Below are 21,959 nucleotides of genomic sequence, written 5' to 3' on the forward strand. Positions count from 1 at the left end.
GTAATTCTGCTCCCCTCTTTCTCAATAACATTCATTCAATTCAACAGCACTTTGAAATTTTACATAGTGAATTAATAAAACCTTCATAAATGGTCTCTTTATAAAGCTGTTAATGAAGACGTTTGGAAAAATAAGCATGGGTCTTTCATTGTAAGCAAAAACTAAAAGGAAAGATAAAAAACATGCTTGCTTGTGGGAGTAATTTACTATGAGCATGTTTCTTTCATTTTATGCTTTGGAATTCTAATGTAATTTTGTATTTCAGCAATTTCTAATTATTTCTTAATATGTTAAATATTCATCCACTTGATCTGACCCTGCATTTTCTGAAATGTAACTTTTGTAATTTCTTTTCTTGCAGAAATCTGTCCTGCTACATCTATAGTGAAAGTCCACCACTGTGTGTAGATGTACAAAAAATATGCAAAAGTCCCTAGGCAGACAGTCCTATAAGAAGCTAGAATAGCTCAGAAAGTGACACACTAGTCTAGTAGGTCTCAGAGCAAACTTACAGGTCTAGGCTTGATTTTTCTTTAAAAATGAAGATCATATAATTAAGTTTCCATTGGAAACTGAAAAAAAAAATCCAAAAGTATCAAGCAGAAATATTTCAGTAATATTTTATCCCACCTTCATATGAGATGTTCATATATCAGATTGTGCTACATACAAAGAGTATGTGACTTTGCATTTTTCTCTGTGTCTGTGAAGAGCTGCTGGTGTGAATTCAACAGAAAGAATGCCTGCTTCCACATCTCTCTTAGTTAAAGTCCACATTAGTACAAAGAGATAATAGGATTTAGACCGTGTTGTTAAATCTTCCTATATGATTTAAAACTGGTTCAATTTTTTCTAAGCTAATAATATAAATTCTGCTTTACTCCATTTGCCTAGTGATAATCAGAAATCATAAAGTGTTTCATTCCAGTAATTGCAGCTTGGGCTGTATGATTGTCAGGAGAAGAAAGCACAATATAGTTTATTCTATATCAGACCATTGACATTATCATATCTGAATAGTAAATGCATATATAATTAAAAATTAGCCTGAAGTTTCACACAGATCCAAAATGCCAATTAAAAATAGAATTAAGAACTACCACACATTACTCAGAAAGATTAAGAAACATCACTGCTACATTAGTCTGTGTTGCCAGGGTGAGAGTCACTACTTGAACTTTTCATCTGTGTCCTCTTTTTTTTTCTGACAGAACTTGGGAAAGGTGTCTGTTCCTCCTGCCAGGATCCTACTTCTTAGTCCAACATCATAGAATCATTGAATGTTTTGGGTTAGAAGGGAATTTAAACATCATCTAATTCCAACCCCCCTGTCACGGACAGGGACACCTTCTTCTAGACCAGGTTGCTCTCTCACAAGAACAGAGTAGAGGGGGACAATCACCTCCCTCAACCTGCAGGCCACACTTTTTTTAACATTGCCCAGGATATAGTTGGCTTTCTGGGCTGCAAGTGCACGTTGCTGACTCATGTTGAGCTTTTCATTCACCAGTAGTCCCAGGTCTTTCTACATGGGGATTCTCTCTATCCATTCATGATGTGCCAAGGAAAGTTAATAAACAGGGGAGGCAGTAACACATTTGCCCTTGGTTTGGTGAATGAAGGTGTTTTCAAAAATGATGAGCTGTAGGGGATACCTGTATGCAGTCTCCAGAAGAGAAGGGAGGCCGGTGAGGAGGCACAAAAAGCCATAGAGGGAGAAAAGGATGTTGCCTGGCCTAGAAGGGTGTTTTACTTTCTGGATGTTTTGCCTTCTGGGTGTTTCAGACTGAATTTTTCACCTCTTGAACTAAAGGGAGCTTCCCCTTGTTAACATCTGAGAAGATTAGGAGTTCCACCCAGCAGAGCAAGAGACAGACAGAAAAGCTAATCAGCAATTTGTCTCATCTCTTGTCTTACATAATTTGCTCTTCTCCTGTTCCATTTCTCCAAAATGGTGTCTGAAGGAAGGCTGGAGTATGGTGAAACCAGTAACTGCACCAAGACACTCTTAGCAAAGGGTTCCTGTAGGGCCACATTATGCAGGAGCTCAGGAGGGATTTCAAATAGTTGTAGGGAAGGAAAATTAGATGAATTGTGAACAGTAGCATATATTTGGTCCATTTAAATATTTAGGCTTGTAGAACATCTGCAATCCCCATTCTGTCAGGTCGTTTTATACAATTATGTGTAATTTAATTTTAATTGCTTCTTTATGTCAGCACCCACACAGTGGCTACCAAAACCATAACAATCTTTAAATCTGAAAGAACAAACAATGTTATAGCTTTCAGGCATTTGTGATGTAGAATGAGCAGTTCAGAAATCAAGTAGTTCAGATGAAAATTAGATTCAGCACAAAATACTTACATGTACATTTTAATTTGATTTTTCATTAGAAAGCAATGAGATTTGTCTTAATGTATTTAGTTTCTTTCCTTAATTTGAGAAGGAATAGTGTTACACTTTTTTTAGAAGATAAAATCAAGCTTAGTGATTTAAGAGATAAATAGTCTGGCAGTGTTGAATGGCAGAAAAATATTTTCTGTATTTTCTGTTCACTTTCCAGTTACGTATGTACACCTACACATTTCTGTGATACCACGTTCCATTATGATTTTTTAGGCTGTGTTTGACATAAATTAGAGTTGCATATAGGTATACTTCTGTTCTGTTGGATTTTGATTAAAATTACTTGATTTTTATAGTAGTTCTTTATAATTAGTATTATAAATGCTTTGTGCACTGGAGTGAAATACTGGGGTTATGCTAGGTACTTTTGTGAAAGAGTTAACTCAGTGCTTACAGTAGTGGTCAAGAAAAACATATATTTTTTAATAGGACTTATTTAAATTATTTGGAAAAAAGTGGATAACAAAACAGTGAATGCCACATTACCAGTCTGTAGTTCAACATTGCACAAGGTTCCTGAAGGTTCCTCTCAGAAGAATAAAGTGAAGAGTAAAAGGGTTGGAAAATGGCAGCAAGGACAATAAACAAAAGGGGCTGAAACAAATAGTTTCAGTGAAAGGAGAATTTGGCAAATACTTAATCTGGGGAAAATTAATAATAATAATAATAATAATAATAATAATAATAATAATAATAATAATAATAATAATAATAATAATAATAATAATAATAAGGTATCTTGAAAACCATGACTGGCATGTAGACGTGAAGATCACAGAATCACAGAATGGTTGAGCTTGGGAGGGACCGCTGGAGATAATTTGTTCCAGACCCCTTGCCAATCAGGGACACTTACAGCACATTTCACAGGATTGCATCCAGGTGGGTTTTGAATATTTCCAGAGAAGGAGACTTCACAGCCTCTCTGGGCATTTTTTTCCAGCTCTGTCACCCTCATGGCAAAGAAGTGTTTCTTCATATTCAGATGGAGCTTCCTGTATTTCAGTTTGTGCCCATTGCCTCATGTCTTATTACTGGGCACCACTGAAAAGAGTCTGGCCCAATCCTCTTGACACCCTCCCTTCAGATTTTATAGACATTTATAAGATCCTCTCTCAGCCTTCTCTTCTTCAAGCTTAACAGGCCTGGCTCTCTCAGCCTCTCATCATATGACAGATGCTCCAGTCCCACCATCATCTTCAAAGACCTCTGCTAGACTTACTCCAGTATCTCCATGTCCTTCTTGTACTGGGGAGCCCAGAACTGGACGCAGCACTTCATGTGTGGTCTCACCAGGACTGAGTAGAGGGGGAGTATCGCCTCCCTCAATCTGCTGGCAACATTCTTCCAAATGCAACCCAGGATACCATTGGTGTTTTTCATTGCCCACAAGGGCACATTGCTGACTTATGGTTAACCTGTTGGCCACCAGGACTCACAGGTCCTTCTCCACAAAGGTGCTTTCCAGCAGGTCAGCCCCAAGCCTCTGCTTGTGCTTGGGGTTATTCCTCCCTAGGTGCAGGAGTCTGCATTTGCCTTTGTTGAATTTCATGCAGCTCTTCACCGCCCAACTCTCCAGCCTGTCCAGGTCCCTCTGAATGACAACAGTCCTGTGGCCACTCATCCTAGTTTTGTCATCAGCAAACTTGCTGAGGGTGCACTGTATTCCATCCTCCAGGTCATTGATGAATAAGTTGAACAAGACTCGACGCAGTACTGACCCTTGGGGGACACCTCTAGTTAGAGGCCTCCAACTAGACAGTGCCACTGAACACAACCGTCTGAGCTCTGCCATCCATCCAGTTTTAAGTCGACACCGCTGTCCGCTCATCTACCCCATACTTCGTGAGCTTGCCTGTGAGGATGTTATGGGAGACTATGAATGTAGAAGCCTTGCTGAAGTCAAGGTAGACAACATTCACTGATCCACTCAGCTCTCCCCTCATCTACCTAGCCAGTCATTTCATCATAGAAGGCTATAAGATTTCTTAAATATGTTTTCCCCTTGGTGAATCCATGCTGACTACTCCTGATCACCTTCTTATCCTCCGCGTACTTGGAGGTGACCTCCAGGATGAGCTGTTCCATCACCTTTCCAGGGATGGAGGTGAGGCCGACTGGTCTGTAGTTGCCTGGGTCCTCCTTCTTGCCCTTTTTGAGGACTGGCACAATATTGGCTTTCTTCCAGTCCTCAGGCACCTCTTCTGTTCTCCATGACCTTTCAAAGATGGTGGAGAGTGGCCTCGCAATAATAATTCACCAGGTCCCTCAGTACTCATAGGTGCATCCTATCTACAAAGCTGGTGAAAGGCTTGGAACACAAGTCTTATGAGGAGCAGCTGAGGTAACTGGGGTTGTTTAGTCTGGAGAAGAGAAGGCTCAGGGGAGACCTTATTGCTCTCTACAGATACCTGAAAGGAAGTTGTGGGGAGCTGGGCATCAGCCTCTTCTTGCAGATAACCATTGATAGGACCAGAGGGAACGATCTCAAGTTGAACTAGGGGAGGTTTAGGTTAGAAATTAGAAGACATTTCTTCTCAAAGGGAGTAGTCAGGCATTGGAATGAGTTGCCTAGAGAAGTGGTGGCATCACCGTCCCTGGGGGTGTTTAAGGAAAGGTTGGATAAGATGCTTAAGGACATTGTCTAGTGGGTGATATTGGTGGTAGGGGTATGGTTGGACCAGATGATCTTGAAGGTCTTTTCCAACCTTAATGATTCTATGATTCTATGATTTGTGGGTGTCAGGTTTGCCTAAATGATCTCTAACCTGGTCCTCTTCGACCGAAGAAAAGTCCTTCTTTCTCCAGACATCCTCTGTTGTCTCTAGGGTCTGAGATTCCTGAGGACTGGCCTTAGCGGTGAAGACTGACGCAAAGAAGGCATTCAGTAATGTTGCCTTCTCTGTATCCTTTGTTACCAGGGCACTCACCCCATTCAGCAGCGGGCCCAAATTTCCCCTTGTCTTGCTTTTAGCATTGTTATATTTGAAGACGACCTTCTTCTTGTCCTTGACATCCCTTCACAGATTTAATTCCAAATGGCCTTTGATCTCCCTTGTCACATCTCTGAATACTCTGTTAATGTCCCTCTATTCCTCCCAAGTGGCCCATCCTTTTTTCCACATTCTGTATACCTCCTTACTCTGTTTGAGTTTTGCCAGGAACTCTTTGCTCATCCATGCAAGTGTCCTTCCTCTTTTGCTTGCCTTCTTGCTCGTGGGGATTACTCTGATCTTGAGCTAGGAGGAAGTGATGCTTGAATATTGACCAGCTCTCCCTGACCCCTCTTCTTTCTAGAACCTTAACCCATGAGATTACTCCAAGTAGGTCAAAGAAGAGGCCAAAATTTGCTCTCCTGAAGTACCGGATTGTGATCGTATTTTTTGCCTTGCTTACTTCTTGTAAGATCCTGAACTCCATCATCAGGCTGGATGGACATTGACTCTGCAATACCTCTCTCAATACAGGAACACCATGAGAAAGTGTGAGTCACATTCAAAGCAAAATGAAGGAAATAGTTCCACCTGCAGCAGGGAGAAGGATGTTATGGATGTTGAAAATCTACATGAAATCAGAAGATAATTTTGTGGAAAAAAGCCCACAAAGCAACACAGAACACAGAAATCACAACAATGCAGGAAGTCCATAAGCAAAAAAAAAAAAAAATAGTTGCAAGCTGAAAGATTATTACAAAAACAAATGTATCATGTACATTTGCCTCATTTTCCTTTTCCCTAGTACTTGTTTATGGCACTCACAAGTGACACAATAGATGAACCCATCATTTGATCAAGTAGGGTTGTTAATGCTCAAAAAAAAAAGCATTTTCTTCTTTAAATAATTATAGCCTGATGATAAATTTAGTAAAAACTTAAATAGTTGTCCTGGTTTCAACTAGGATAGAGTTAATTTTCCTCCTAGTAGCTGGTAGGGTGCTGTGTTTGGGATTTAGGATGAAAATAATGTTGATAACACACTGATGTTTTAATTGCTGCAGAGCAGTGCTTACACTAAGCCAAGGACTTTTCAGCTTCTCACGTTCTCCTGCAAGTGGGCAGGCTGGGGGTGCAGCAGGAGCTGGGAGGGATCAGACCCAGGACAGCTGACCCAAACTGGCCAAAGGAGTGTTCCATACCATCTGACGTCATGCTAAACAATATATAGGGGTGGCTAGCCAGGATGGGGGGTCCGTCTGCTCAGGGATAGGCTGGTCATCGGTCAGCGGGTGGTGAGCAATTGCATTGTGCATCACTGGTTTGTACACATTGTTAGTAGTAGTAGTATTATAATTATTTTTTTCTTTTCTTTTCTGTCCTAATAAACTGTCTCTATTTCAACCCACAGGCCTCATTTTTCTGATTCTCTCCCCCATCCCAGAGAGGGAGGGGGGAGGGTAAGCGAACAGCTGTGCGTTGCTGAGCTGCCGGCTGGGTTAAACCACAGCAATAGTTCACCAAAGAAACATCATAAATGAAGTCATTAGGCTTAATTCTTCTGCCCATGTGCCAGTACCCATAAGACGGAAATAAAGGAACTTTTAAAAAGTACTCTTTACAACATACCTTTCATTTTAATCAGCTTTTCTCTAAAATCTCCTCCTTGAATTGCTACTGATTTTGAGGAAGTCTGTGGGAGCCTTTATGTTTACACCAATTCTTGGACCTAATCCTTCTCTCTGATTCTTTTTGAAACATCTATTAATCTTTCCAGTATTGGTATTGGTATCATGGTATTTAGCAATACCATGATAGTAGTGGTGGCTACATATGCTCAGTGTATAAAATATTTTGAAAATATATAAAGCACAAATAAATATTTGCATGTGGCACTAGCAGAGATGTACAATTTTCTTTTCCATTAATTTATTTAAATAAGAATGTCAGATGGAATGCTTAAAATTATATATTATTGAGAAAAAAAATAGTTCCTGATTGTTTTAAAATTACTCTGTTTCATCTAAGTACAGTATTAGGATTTACATCTGGTAAATAATGACAATAGAGAAATTCTATAAAGTCTTGTATTAATGAATGACTGTATTCTATGACCTCCTAGTCTGTCCTTGAGACAGCTTGATTTTCAAGACTATTCAACAATGTTCTTAAAACAATTCTGGTGATAAAACGTTTATGGAATCAGAAGAAAAAATGTACAGAAATGAAGCTATAGTGGGTAAAAGCCTGATGGCCAGCCTCTAAGCTGCCACTGGTAATAAAAATCTTTTAGAAACTGAAACATTTTTGGCTGGTCTCATGATCCATGTAGCTTAATACCCAAAAAGGTAAAATCCTAATTCTTCAAGCTAGGCGTAAAACTTCTTATAATGCTTATAACTGGACAACACTGAAATGGGGGATAGAAATTTTCCTCAAGCACAACTAGTAACAACATTATGTTGAAGCATTGCTATCCTTTGTACTAACTTAACTATAAAAGTTTACTAATACAAGGTCCTTACTCAGAGGCAGTTGGATTTCCAAAAGTGCCCATTTGATTGAAGTAAACTAATCCACTCAAATTGCAGTAGCACTGATGTTATTCAGTCACCAGATGTTCCTGCAAATCCTATCTGTAATTTTCTTCAGTAATATTCCATTGCCTGACCAGCTGCTCTGCGCCACTGAAAGGTAGAGAAAAGCTTGTAACACCTCTCTTGTGATGAACCTGTTTTATAATCTGGTCACTTGTTGGAGTTTAAGAAACTTGGGAATCAGAGGATTAGAACTTGCTCCATCTCTGGCCTACCACAAAAATTGAAGGATTCTAAAATTGTCATTCTTGGTGCTCTTTTTTAAAATGTCTTTAATTCTGAGGTCAGCTGTTAAGCACTTCAGCTATATTACATGTTAAAATCTACCAGAATTTATTTTCCTGATTTTTTTTTCTTGATTCATTTTTAATATTTGTTCTTCTCCTGTATCAGTACTGATTTCATTGCTAACTACTGCTTCAGAGTTTGTTTCATTAATAGTGATCTGGGTTGAAAATGTTAATAAAGTGTAAGTTTGTAGGATCAAATGTGCAGCAACCACCTCTCTAAAAGCACTTGCAGATTATGCTGTAGAGGGGAAAAAAAAGAATATATTTTTGCTTAACAAAAAAAAAATCTTTGCTTATTGTTTGTATCCTTACTACTCAACAAAATACAGGTTTATCTATGCTATTGATATTTTCATCACCAAAGAGGATTATAAATTTAAAGCACCTTTGAATATACTACAATGAAGACAGCTGTAGTTTCCCATGGCTTCAATTGTTTATACTAAGTCCCAAAAACATAACTCTAAGAGTGCTAAGAGTGCCACTGTGTGATATATGCAAGTGAGTATAGCCATTGTTGCTTGTGTTAATTTCTAAAAAGGAATAAAGATGTGGCTTTTGCCCCAGCTACATTGCAAGCTGAAACCTAAATCCCGAAATGACTTCCAGAATCTTGTCAAGTCCAAGTATGGATATTTCACTTCAAAGTCAGATTTTTGTTTTTACTCAATTTTACCCTTTTTCTTTCCTCCCCTAATGTTTTGTCTACTGTCCCAATCAACCCAAACTCTCTTGTGTTAAAAAGCAAGCGGTCTTTTTCTGCTGAATTCCCAGATGCATTCTTTACCTTGCTGAGCTGCTTACTAGCTCTCTTCTTGACACTGCAACTTTGTCTCTTTGCATCCTGCACATACCATCTGAATCTGTGCTAATCTTCCAGGATGTGCTTGGAAACATTTCATTCTCTGTTGGTTTAAACTGTGTGGTTAACAGATCTCACAGATGATAGTTTTGTTGGAACAGCATGTGTATATACATCTATGTATATATATCCAAAAATCTCAAAGATTATTCAGGCTTGTAGAAGCTTCTCAACATGCCTGACAATATAAGAAGTTTAGAATTTGATGCATGTGCTCATTCTGGTAGATCCTGTGTCCAGCAGATCTGGACATGTGGGATTGTTTAATGCTTGTGTCTATCAATGCAATAGGCAGACAGCATATTTTTCAGCTGTTAGATGGCAACCTCATTGAAAAGAAAAGGAGTATGCATATGTAGGATTTGAGAGGAATTAATCCAAACTTAGGGGGGAAAAGAGAGTAAAAAATATTAACTTTTGTTTGAAGCCTGAAATAAGTCATTGATTCAAAAGATATAATCGGTATGTACTAAAAAACTAGTTGTTGTTCATATGAAAATGATCCTTGGAGTTGATATCAGATGTGTACACTAAAGAATTAATCTCTGACTTTGTAAACATTCTAGGTGTATTTCAAATTACTAACTTTTAATTAAGCTGAAAATAATGCAGTTACTTTTCTCAGAAAGACAAAAAGTTATGCTTATAATTTTTTGAAAACTTACATTCATTACAATTCAGCAACTGTGGTGAGAAACAGTGACAAACCCCAGCCTCTCTGGAAAAATGCCATTGTTGATTAATTGCAATATATTTCAGCTGTGTATAGATTTCTCACAGTTATCCAATAAACACACTGGTTTCATTCTTTGGAGATTAACAATCTCTCTAGTGTGCTTAGGTTCTTTCTAGCTTAATACACTGTTTCTTTTGAAGGATTTGTTTTCATGGATTGAACTTTAAGGACTCGGAGCACCTTATCACACTTTCGCAAGCTTGCTTTCTGAGGGGGAATGAAGAGGGGGAAAAAAGCCTGTCACTGCTTGTGTCAGTCAAAACCAAGCTCTCAGGGGATTTGTTTTTCTTTTGGTGTCAGATCAGATGCTCAAATCAAGGGGCATTCAGGGGCTATGGAAGCATGTCCACTGGACCCTTAATGAGGCTAATCCTGTGGCAGCACATTCCAAGCAACTCATGGGCACAAGGACTCTGCTCATGCTCCTATCCCTGCACTGCAGACGGGCTGAACGCCTTTTTCAGGGAGTGGTCACAAATGTGTTGTTAGCAATGACCGGCAGCAGCGTAATGTGGACAGCAGAGTTTGCTCCAGGATAGACTTAAACACCAAGTTTAATGCTCAGGTAAAGAAGAGGGGGCAAAAATGGTCCTGGCGGGATTTTGCATGCAGCTAACAGAGGTATTTAACTGAGATCCAATCTAAAGTAAACTAAATTCAAGCATCAATAATAGAATGTACTTTAGGAGGTCACTATGGATGTTAAATTGTTTTATGAATTAACATTGAAGGAGAATTTGTGAGACAACTAAAAGAGAAAACAACCTTCTTGCTCTGCTATTTTTGAAAATATTTTTCCAAACTATTTACTGCTTTATAAATTCATGTGATAAACAAGAGTTTAATAGTGATAATTTCTACAAGTTATTCTAATTCTGCTATGAAGACGCTACTGCAAGTAACGTAATTGTAATTATAATTACTTTACCTCTGAACCTTGTATTTTATTGCAAATGATCTCTATAACTAGCATGAGGCAGAAAACAGATGCTTTCTTTTTACTCTGTATGAACTATGAAATGACCAAATCATAGTGCTATAAATCATTGGTGCTATATATGGGTCAGGTAGGATGGTGTATTGCTTAAGACCTAAAATCCAGAAAATATTTTTCTTTTTTTTTTTTCCCCAATTTGAATAAAAAGCTTTTTAAAACAGGTTATTACTTTTCATTTTTGCATTTGGAGGGGTATGGTGAAGATTCTATTGTAATTTGTTCTATTCTATCTGTTAATCTATACAGTAAAGTATGTAATTTCAAATGTTAGTATTGCAGTACTTGAATAATAACTGTAACTCCTTTTCTTTCTCTACAATGCTCCACAAGAAGGAAAGCCCTAATTTTCCCACATATTTTTGCTTCTAATGTCTGCAGTAAGAGGGTCAAGTGAAGTTCATAATGCCCACTCAGAATGCCCTGAGAAATCTAGATAGATTTTAAAAAGGCTTTCTTTGACAAATTGAGAAATTACTCAATGGTACACTGGATTTTAAGCTGATTTCATTCTTTATTATGTAATGCTGTGATGATGGTTATGATTATTAATGCCTGCATACAAGGCTTTAAACATTAAAAAGTTAGAAGTTCAATGTAATCTCCTCTATGCATATTACACCTTATTTAGCTTTTTCAGAATCCCTATATAAATTTCCTTAGCTTAAACATGAAAATAAAATAAAATAAATAATAAAATAAAATAAATAATAAAATAAAATAAAATAAATAATAAAATAAATAATAAAATAAAATAAATGTCCCACATTCTGTAATAGATTAACTTTCTATTTGCTATATAGTAAGGAACAACTGTCAAATACAGATCTATTTAATATTTTTAATAGGCTTGTTTCTCTGACTGTAAAAGTCTTGTCAGGGTGTCTGCAGAATATGAACTCTACCAGGCTTTTACAAATAAAAATGCAAGTAGAGCAAAGAGAAAATATTGTTATGCAACATGACTGACCACTAATTCCCATAAGGAATTATGTTCTGTGAAAAAAGGTGAAAGATCAACTTTTTACGCTTTGTGAGTAAGGTGTAAGAAATGTAGTTGGAAATTGTTATTTTGGTACTTTATTCTAGTGACGTTGACTCAATAACTTTTCAAAGTTCACAATGATTTCCAAAAGTCCCAAAACACATGCTTCTGTCTTTGAAAATAATAGTAGGATGTTGATTTAGCTGACAAAAGTTGACATTAGATAGTAGATAGGGAATTATACAAAGGTAATTTCCTGTTTTATCTTTCTGTAGATGCAAGGTGCTCAGATTTCACTTAAATTACCTAAAGTCCATTTCACACTACTTAACAGTTAAGTAGCTTTTAATAGTTCTTATACTTCTATTTATGGTGTGCAATCAAACAGATATATATTTTTTTATTTTATCTGTTTGTACTACATTTTTAAAGGAAAATTTCAACTCCTTAGTAAATGGAACAATTTAATTCTATCTGGGGGAGTGTTTTAGATACTTTCCCAGTATTCATATTGCATGGAGTGAGCACTGTCTAGATTATTTTAAATATTATTTTAAATTTTTCTGGATTCTGAAGTTTTCTCTGTTGTTGTTGTAGTTGTTGTTGTTTTGTGGGTGTTTCTTTTTTGTCTGGTGTTTGGGTTTTTTTTTGTGGATTTTTGTGGTTGTTGTTTTTTGGCTGGTTTAGTTTGTTTTTTGTAAGTTTGTTTTTTCCCAACCCACATTAAAAATAAAAGAAAAAAAATAAAAGAAAAAACAAAAGAAAAAATCTATTTTCTGCCCAATAATGTAGACTGTGCCGAGGGAAAACTGAGAAATTACATGATTTCCTGAGAATATCTGGGACAAGATCATGACAAGTGATAATCATTGGCATAATTTCATTGAACTCAAATTCAGAGTTTACATCGACTGGTCTTAATGTAACAAAGATTTTTTTTTTTATTAGGTTGTTCTTGTACGAAAGTGTATTTTCTAGCTCCATGTTAAACATAATTATCAGTGTCTATACTAAAAACTGCAGAGGAATCACGGTGTTATGAATTTTCCTTCTATATTTTTCTAGTTTTTGAGTTTTTTGTTTTGTTTTTTAATTTGAAATGATTTCATTTCATTTTTTAATTTGAAATGATTAAATTGTATCACTGTTACTTTTTTAAAGTATTTTTAACAAGTGAGTTTTTCCTCTACTGTGTAAAAGAACTATGGTAATTTAAAGTTTGAAATAATTTTTCTCCAATGTGCTGTTATGAGAACATAGTTCACAGCATCAAAGTCAACTGACTAGTGAATATGAAAACAATTTTAAGACCTTCTCTTGGATGCTTAGCCCTAGAAGAGAACCTCAGTTCCTTTGGAAAATGTTTACTTTATGCAGCATGGGCACTGCATAGCTGCAGAGTCAGTGAAGTTTTCTTTTGTGTTTGAAGTTTGCCTTCAGATGTACTGTAAGTTGTGTTTAATAAGAAAACAGAGCTTAAGGTATTTCCTCTCTCTTTTTTTTAGGCACAGAAATCATGGATAGAAAGAGCTTTTTACAAGAGGGAATGTGTTCATATCATACCCAGCACCAAAGACCCCCATAGGTAACTGCATGTAACTTGTATGAAAATGAAGTCAATTACAAGTAAATATCTTATATATGTGTGTTTATATGTATGTATAGAGACCAAAATAATTTGTAAAGCTGTACGTTTAATCAGGAGGTGGTTGAATTGCATATGGAGAGCTGGCTTCCCATGAGCACCGTTTATTTACATTTGAAAACGTATTCCATTAAAAAAGTGGCATTAAAGGTCCATAGTGTCTATCTTTAATTTTCTCATCTTAGTGAAAGTTTTGGATTTTCAAATATTTGCCTAAATTAATTAGATGCATGCTACACAATACTCTCAAAACCAAAACCTACCAAACAAAAAACAAGAAAACAATAGCAGTAAACTACCAATTTAGAATGTCTTATGGTCAATTCAATAGCTGACTATTGATCTGATGTTATCTGAAAACGTAAAAAATTATTTTTAATTTCATGTTGTACATATTTAAAGCAAAGCATTGATTTTATTAAAATATAGCCCAAAGAAAACAAAATCATAGAAAGGAAAGGTAATAGCTATACTATGTTTCTTCCAAAAATAAAGGCTTTGGTTAGCAGAAACATCCTCAGCAGAATTGAAAGGTTTTGGCAGTGAGGGGAGGGGGGAAGGGAATGGGGAAGACTTGTAGGCTGTTTATTATAGCTTGTTTTTCTATTTGTTTTGTAAATGAATGTTACACAATTTTTCTGCTTGTTTAATGTCATAGGTGTTGCTGTGGGCGTCTAATAGGTCAACATGTTGGACTGACTCCAAGTATCTCCGTTATCCAGAATGAGAAAAATGAAAGCAGGCTTACTCGCAATGACATCCAGTCAGAGAAGTGGTCCATCAGCAAGCACACACAGCTCAGCCCGACGGACGCTTTTGGAACTATTGAGTTCCAAGGAGGAGGCCACTCCAATAAAGCCATGGTAACCATGTTTTTCTCTTAGATAAATAATGCTGCTAGCTTAAAAACAAACAAACAAACAAACAAAAAACACAAATAATAGAGTTCTTAATATCATTTTTATGTATTATTTAGCATAAAACCACGCTATCTGTTTTTATGTATTACGTGCCAATGAACTGGTGAAGAGAAGGAACTGTAAAAGCTAGAGAACATGAAAGGGGCGACCTTTATGACCAAAAATATGCCAATGTACCACTATCTTGATTTTCTACCAATGATAATCCATCTATCTTTTTCTGAATAACTTCAGAATTCAGCTATGGTTTCCCATTGCTGGCGTGTGTCTGTAAGGCTGACAAATTTGAGATAGACTTTTCAATTTTTATTTTTTTTTTTTAATATTCCTCTAGATATATGTTGGAGGATAGACCAGTTAGACTTACTTGTTTATCTTTCACTGAAATAAGAGGCACACTAAGTGTGCCACACTAAGTTAAGAACTGGGAAATCCCTGTTCTGCCACAGATTTCCTTGAGCAAGTCACTTAGTCATAATGCAATGTTATGGAGAGATACCAAAGTATATTAATCTGAATGCATTTCTCCACTAACTCAGAGATTTCCAGTGCCTACACTAACCCATGGGTATATTTCTACACAGCATTGTAGGAAGGGAAGAATCTCTGGCTATATCTAAACTGCAGAACCTGGCAGTAGGAAAATGAAAGATGAATATATACCTAGTATACTGTGGCCAAGAGACTGCTCTGGGCAGCTGTGAGTGAGGGCAGACACAGAACCCCCAGATGCTCTGCAGAATAACCTGCCCAGCAACCCAGTGCAATCTTCTTTTGCCTGAATACTTCCCTGCAGGATTCTCAGAGGTATTGCAGCACTAGATGGATTAGCGATGATGAAGAGCTCAATACTGCTCTACCAAGAGCCAGATATTTTCCTCAGATGCATATGTTGGGGGGGTGGAGATGGAAATATTACTTGAGTGGTTGGTACTGTTCACCCAGATAGATGGATTCTGATGGTAGAAACTAGAAGACACCATTGCCCCCAGAAACAGTGTCATTCAAAATAGGTCATTTCTCTCCAAACATAACAGATGCCTTATGTTCAGTTAATAACCAATCACCTAAAAATCTGCAAGGCCATTGCTAGTGAGAGAATCTGATTCAGTAAATAAAGTTTGTTTAGTGTGAATAAATTGACACCTCCCTCAGAACACAAATGAAGTAAACCATGCTGTTGATAACTTCACAAGGGGTGAGAACAAAACAGATTGATTTTCACCAAAACAGAGAAAGATTCAGAGATGTAGTAACCATCATGCTATTACCTATATATGGTTACTTTGCTTTAAATATTTTGAGTGACGTCCTTGAAGAGTTCTTTAATGCAATAAACTGCCCTGCCCAGGCAAAAGTCATCTTGGAGAGTTCTGAACTGTTTAAGAGTTTAAAGAAGCAGATGATATTAATTGTGCTACAGGATTTCTGGCCTCTGTTGGGATTCTGGTGTCTTGGGAACAATGCCATAAGAGAATAGGAGATGTTCCAAAGTATATGCTATGTGTTCAAAGTAATATAGAAGTGAAACTGTAGAGATAAAAGTCAAAGTCAACATTAAAAGAAAAATCTTGTCACAGAGCACAGTCAGGACTTGAAACAAACAAAACTAAGCCCTGAAGAATTTAAAAAAGAGAAGACAAGAAAGGGTTAAGAATCTCAAATATATAAATAAGTGACAAGTCAAATATAGATGAAACATTTCTAGAAAATCTCTGGATTTATTTTGACAATACTAGAAACAGGAAGATAGCTGCATCTGTCATCTAGTCATATTCATTAAATCTCAGCTGAAACATGCAAACAAAAAAAGTCTTCATGAATTAGATATGTCCATAAAACCTTCAGAAATTCAATCATCCTGCTAGTGAGAAAAGTGTTTCAAAATAAACTGTTCACTAAAAATCTCTGAAAGGGTGTTCCACTTGGTTACCATCAGTGAGGAAAAACACCTTCCATATGATCAAGGCACAAATAAGGAGGTTTGCAAAACCTTAATGACAAAATTTTAATGAAAATAGTAATAATAATAAAGAAATTTGCTATACTGTTATGTGTTTGTCACTGAAAAGAGTGTGAAGGTGTCTTAATGGTCTTATTTCCAGTACCAAACATTATTATAGTCAAGGAGGTTAGGGGACTAAATAGTCATTGCAGTTTTATTAAAAAAAAAAAAAAAAACTGAAACTCCTGTCTCTGAATTTACTGGATACAAGGTCTTTCTCATAATAACCAACTAACTTTACCAAATCAAAAATTTTATGTGAAAACTTAGCCTTTGCTCACTGAAAACAATGAACCAATTTTGCCAGGAGAGAAGGGGAATAAAAAACAGTTATAGTATATTGAAAAATAAGGCTCAGAAAAAGGAATAAGTGCATAAAAACCATGGAAAACAGTCTTATTCAAGTAATACCTGGATACCACATTTTCAAAACCAAAAGAAGTGAAACTGGAACATAAAAATGGACTGCAGGGGGCAATACTGTAGATGTTTGTTCTTTTCTAAAAATGAACTACATATTTATTTTCTAACTACTAGATATCAAATACAACTATAGCATACAACCTGACTTTTTCCTGACACTTATGGTAAATTAATGTTATTCCTATTGCCTAAAAGAATAATCTTATAAATGTGTAAAATTTGGCGAGATAACAGAAATCAAACAAAGACTTGGGGGAAGAATTTGGTATAAAATTTATCACCTATACTTTACTCTGTTTCCTGAAATGGATGCCTGTACTTGAAATTTTTTAAGCATGGTAAACACAAAAGCATTATCTTGTTATATGTAAACAGCAAATTTAGTAATCTGAATCAAGGCTACAAGGAATGAGAATCATAGAATATCCTGAGTTGGAAGGGACCCATAAGGATCATTGAGTCCAGCTCCTGGCTCCACACAGGTTTACCCAAAAATTCAGACCATATAACTAAGAGCAGAGTCCAAATGCTTCTTAAACTCCAACAGGCTTGATGCCATGATGACATCCCTGGGGAGTCTGTTCCAGTGCATGACAACCCTCTTGGTGAAGAATTTCTTCCTGATATCCAGCCTGAACCTCCCCTATCACAACCTGACACATTTCTATCGCTGGTCAATAAAGAGAATAGATCAGTGCCTGCCCCTCTCTGACTCTGTCAGATTACCCTGACTCTGAGAGCAATTATTAAGATATGTGACTGATTCCCTCCACTCCTTCTCATTAGGAAGCTGTAGACGTCGCCCCTCAGCCTCCTCTTCTCCAGGCTGAACACGCCCAGTGACCTCAGCCGCTCCTCATACGTCTTCCCCTCTAGGCCCTTCACCATCTTCGTAGCCGTCCTTTGGACACTCTCCAACAGTTTCACATCCTTTTTGTACTGTGGTGCCCAGAATTGCACACAGTAGTTGAGGTGAGGCCACACCAGCACAGAGTAGAGTGGGACAATCACTTCCCTCAACCAATTAGCAATGCCGTGCTTGATGAACCCAATTGAATACAGTTGGCCCTCCTGGCTGCCAGGGCACACTACAGGCTCATATTCAGCCTGCTATCAACCAAAACTCCTCTCGGCAGGGCTGCTCAAAATAATATGGAATGCTTCATGAATTTGCGTGTCAAGAGATGATATTTATTAACAGAAACAACTTAAACCTCAGATTTATAATGGGGAAACTAGTACCTGTAAAATCATGGAACAGATTAGTATGTATAAGACTGACAGATAATGATTTTGTCCACTGATAGTAACAGAACTGGATTTTATTAATACATATATTAATTTGATGGTAAATATACATATACCTTGCATTACTTGCAAGTTACAAATGCAGTGATATAATATTACATCTGTTGCCACCAGAATATTAAAAATGGTTTAGTTGGGGGGAAGGGGGGGGGGTGGGGGGAGGGGGGAGGGGGAGAAGGGGAGAGAAAGAAATTTAACAGTAAACGGGGATTGGAACAAAACAGTAAAGTAAAGAACATTTAGGTATATATATTGCCAGTAGAATTATCTGTGCCATTAATTTGAATTCTGCAGTCAAATAGAATAACAGTTCTCAAGTGGTATGAATTTTGCCAATACAATTGAGTTGTTAAATTTTCTTCAGTGAGACTACTCTAAGGTACTTAATAATTTGATCAGATTGTACAACAGATTATGCAGAAACATATAGCAGAGATTAGATTTGTAAATGACGTCAGTTACTAAAGAGCTCTTTCTTTCAGTCTTTGTGAAACCACAGTTGATCCTGCAACAACTTTGTGTTTTTTTAGATCTCTATCAATCTCATATTTTCTTTACAAGTGGCTCATCCTATTGTGTCATCTCATGTGTAAGAAACACATTTAACAAGTTTGCTATTCATGTTTACATTGCATTTTTGTTTTGTTTTTGTTTGTTTGTTTGTTTTTATGATAGATTGTCAGTTTTGGCATCTGAAAGAAATTCTCTTTATTTACAGCTGAGAACAGAGAAAGATGTGAAGATACAGAAACTTCTTCAATAGTTTTTGCAATCAATCAGTGAATTAAAAAAAAAAAAAGGATTAATAAAACAATCTACTTATATCATTTCATGTTTAGTATTGAAGAAATGATATGCATGAATTCATCTAACTATATACTGGGAATTTATTACCCTGACTCTGAGAGCAATTACTAAACTAATGTGACGGATTCCATTCTAATTACAAGCAATAATCTGAATGATTTCAAAACAGAGGGATTAGTACACTGCTTAAGGCAATCTTGCTGTGATGTATTTTGCACCAAATTTATGACCAAACTAAACCAATTTTTAAAATTTAACATCTGCTTCTCCATAACAGATGGTAGTAAAAATAAAATAAAATATAAAATAAAATAAAATAATATATAAAATAAAATATAAAATAAAATAAATGACATAATGTTATTTCATTAATTGGTGTGTTTAGATTCCCTATCAGTCTCTTTTTAAGGACTACTTTTCACTGAACTGAAATATACTTTGATCATGGTTTTTCAAGGTTAGCCAGGCTTTTTTAGGAACTTTAATGAATTAAACACTTTTGTTCTATTTTTTAATAACTTCTTCCTAATCAAATACATTCTAACAATACATTTAATGTGCACAATAAGAAGCTAACATATCTTTAGGAAGATGTAGGAGAAATAACATTTATTACAGTATTTTTGGCTTAATGTTTCTTCTGTGGCATGGAATCATAAAAACACATCAATAGAATTCCAAAGTACATATACTGTTTCTTACATAGACTTCCCAATATTTGTTTTTTTTAAATATTATAATTACTCATGATATTGAAGTCAAGCACACAAATGTATATTTTTGCTTTTAAAATTTATTCATTTCTGTCAAAACTGTGTTAAAAACTTTTTAAAATCCATTAGTGTTTCTGAGAGAGAAAATGTAGAGGTAATACTTTAACTCACATAAATCATGGAAATGGCAGCAAGCATTGTTTTTGTTATAATAAATTAATATTCAAAGGATTTTTACAAGGCTCAAATATGGTGTCCTACATGAAGAAAAAGGGAAAATAACACAGAAAGACATCTAGTTAAAGAACCTGTAAGTCAATGACAGCTTTTCCACTGGCTGCTTAAGCAGAACTTAGATGGAGCCTTCAGCTGTTGAGAATATTAACTTTTAAGGAACCAGTCTTGTTTCAGTCTAAGTTACAATTTTACTCTTGAATATAGTGGGAATTAGATCAAGCCTGTTTTATATGAAGATCACACTTTGAGGGACGAATCTTTAGCTTGAAGGACTATCTGCAGCTCTGAATTCTTATTTGAGGTAGGTTAAATATTCACCCAGTCTTTGCTTGCATCAAAGAGAACTGAAGGAGCAATGTTAAAATGTCTTCCAGATCACAAAATATTATCCGAAGAGATTTTATTTGAAGAAATACAACAAAATGGACCTCTATTCTGAATCTTTCTCCTTTATATATTTATGCTGTCATCTGCTGTCATACACCATATCTTTCGTAAGATAGCTGTGCTTGACCAACAGAGCAGTATTTTTACCACTCAGTAACTTTGACTTCTCCCCTAGGGCATGGGAGTCCAGCCTGCAATATCTGGCTGTTTGACTGGTGATAAACACAGTTATGTTTTAGGAAAACATTTGATAAAAACATTGAAATAAGTATTGGCATCAAATGGCACCCTTGCTGATAGCCTTTGTACTAGTTTAGGGATCAAGTGGGCATGATAAATTTGATGATCTTTCATCTTACGGTCTTATGCTGAAGTCAGTCAAATCTGCCAGCATGTTTTCTGGTTTAAAACTGTACTTCTTTTTCCTGTCTTGCTGGCTACAACTGAATTATTGCATCCTGTCCATACACCATTCCCATAAAGGAGAGATTAAATTATTTGCCATTAGAAGTGGTCATTTCTACAGCTGATAGATGGATACACCAGGCTCAGCTTATGTTTACATTTAAGTTTTAAATCTGCCTCTGGAGGCTATAGCAAAAGAATTAAAGAATGGCAGAAATACTTATTAAGTTTCTAAACACAAACTGCAAAAGTTGAATATTCTGCTACAAGACCGAATTTTTAATTTGGACAAAATTACTTTAAAAATGTTCATTAATAATTTAATCAATGCTTTGAAAATGATGGCAGAAATAAATAAATAAATAAAATTCTTGTTCTTACTAGTTAACATGTTATGTAAATAGCAAAAGATCAATCCAAATCATGCCAAAATGAAAATGCCCTCTGTAAAAGCTAAAACTAAGGTCTCTGCACAGATGTAAAATCATCATTTTAGGTGCCATCACCCTTCTCAAAAGATTCTAAAACAGTAAAGTTCATCAATGATGATGTAAATTTAAATTTACATGAAAAAACGTTCCGATTCACTTTTGCTTAAATTTCCTCTTTATAAATAAATAAATTATTATCACCAATATTGAGTTTTACCTGCATTACAAAGAACAAGCAGTCACTTGTAATAAAATATGTCTAAATTTCAAATAAATACAAGAAAATATTTCTAATATATGATTCAACATAGGTTTATGTTTATTGAAACTCAGAGGTCTTTGTGCATAAGGAATGAAAGAGATTTTTTTACCAATTAATACATAGACTAAAGACGGACAACAGAGTCACATATTCTGGTGTATAAAAAGATACTAAAGATTATACAATACATATCTGAAGCTATTCGTGCCTTCATTTTAGTACAAGCCAGAATGATGTTGTGTATCCTGCTTTAGAAAAATTTGTATGGCCATTACTGATATGAATTCACTTTCTGTAATCTGCTTAAAGCTCATAGTCTCTCTTTGCTACAAACAGTGTAAGGTGGCAAGGATACTAAAACATAATCTCCATACTTAGACCAGCATAGCATTTGTGTAGGTCCCTAAAGGATGATGTCTCTATATTAACAAAGTGTAACAAGCAGTAGCACTTTGTAGCCTCAGTTCTCCCTAGGTCCAGAGCAAAGGGAATAAGAATTATTCTTCTAACACTGGTCTGTTAAAAATTCAACAGCCCTTGAATCCTAATAAAAATTATTAACTTCACCATCTGGTCAGTGGAATCGGGTACCAAGAAAGGTTTTTCTTAA

General features: G+C 36.0%; 1 protein-coding gene across 1 annotated transcript in view; it reads left to right on the forward strand.

Moving 5' to 3' along the window:
• The window catches only part of LOC308185765 (transient receptor potential cation channel subfamily M member 3-like), a gene marked incomplete at its 3' end in the record, with an annotated part of 188,020 nt that overhangs the window by 132,622 nt on the left and 33,439 nt on the right, over positions 1-21,959 (forward strand). The window contains exons 3-4 of the mRNA XM_080574311.1: positions 13,312-13,391; positions 14,110-14,314. Of these exons, the coding sequence (XP_080430437.1) occupies positions 13,312-13,391; positions 14,110-14,314 (285 nt within the window). The remainder of the gene's footprint in view (positions 1-13,311; positions 13,392-14,109; positions 14,315-21,959) is intronic.

This window comes from Anser brachyrhynchus, assembly GCF_964034855.1.
Source record: "Anser brachyrhynchus genome assembly, chromosome: Z".
Classification (NCBI taxonomy): domain Eukaryota; kingdom Metazoa; phylum Chordata; class Aves; order Anseriformes; family Anatidae; genus Anser; species Anser brachyrhynchus.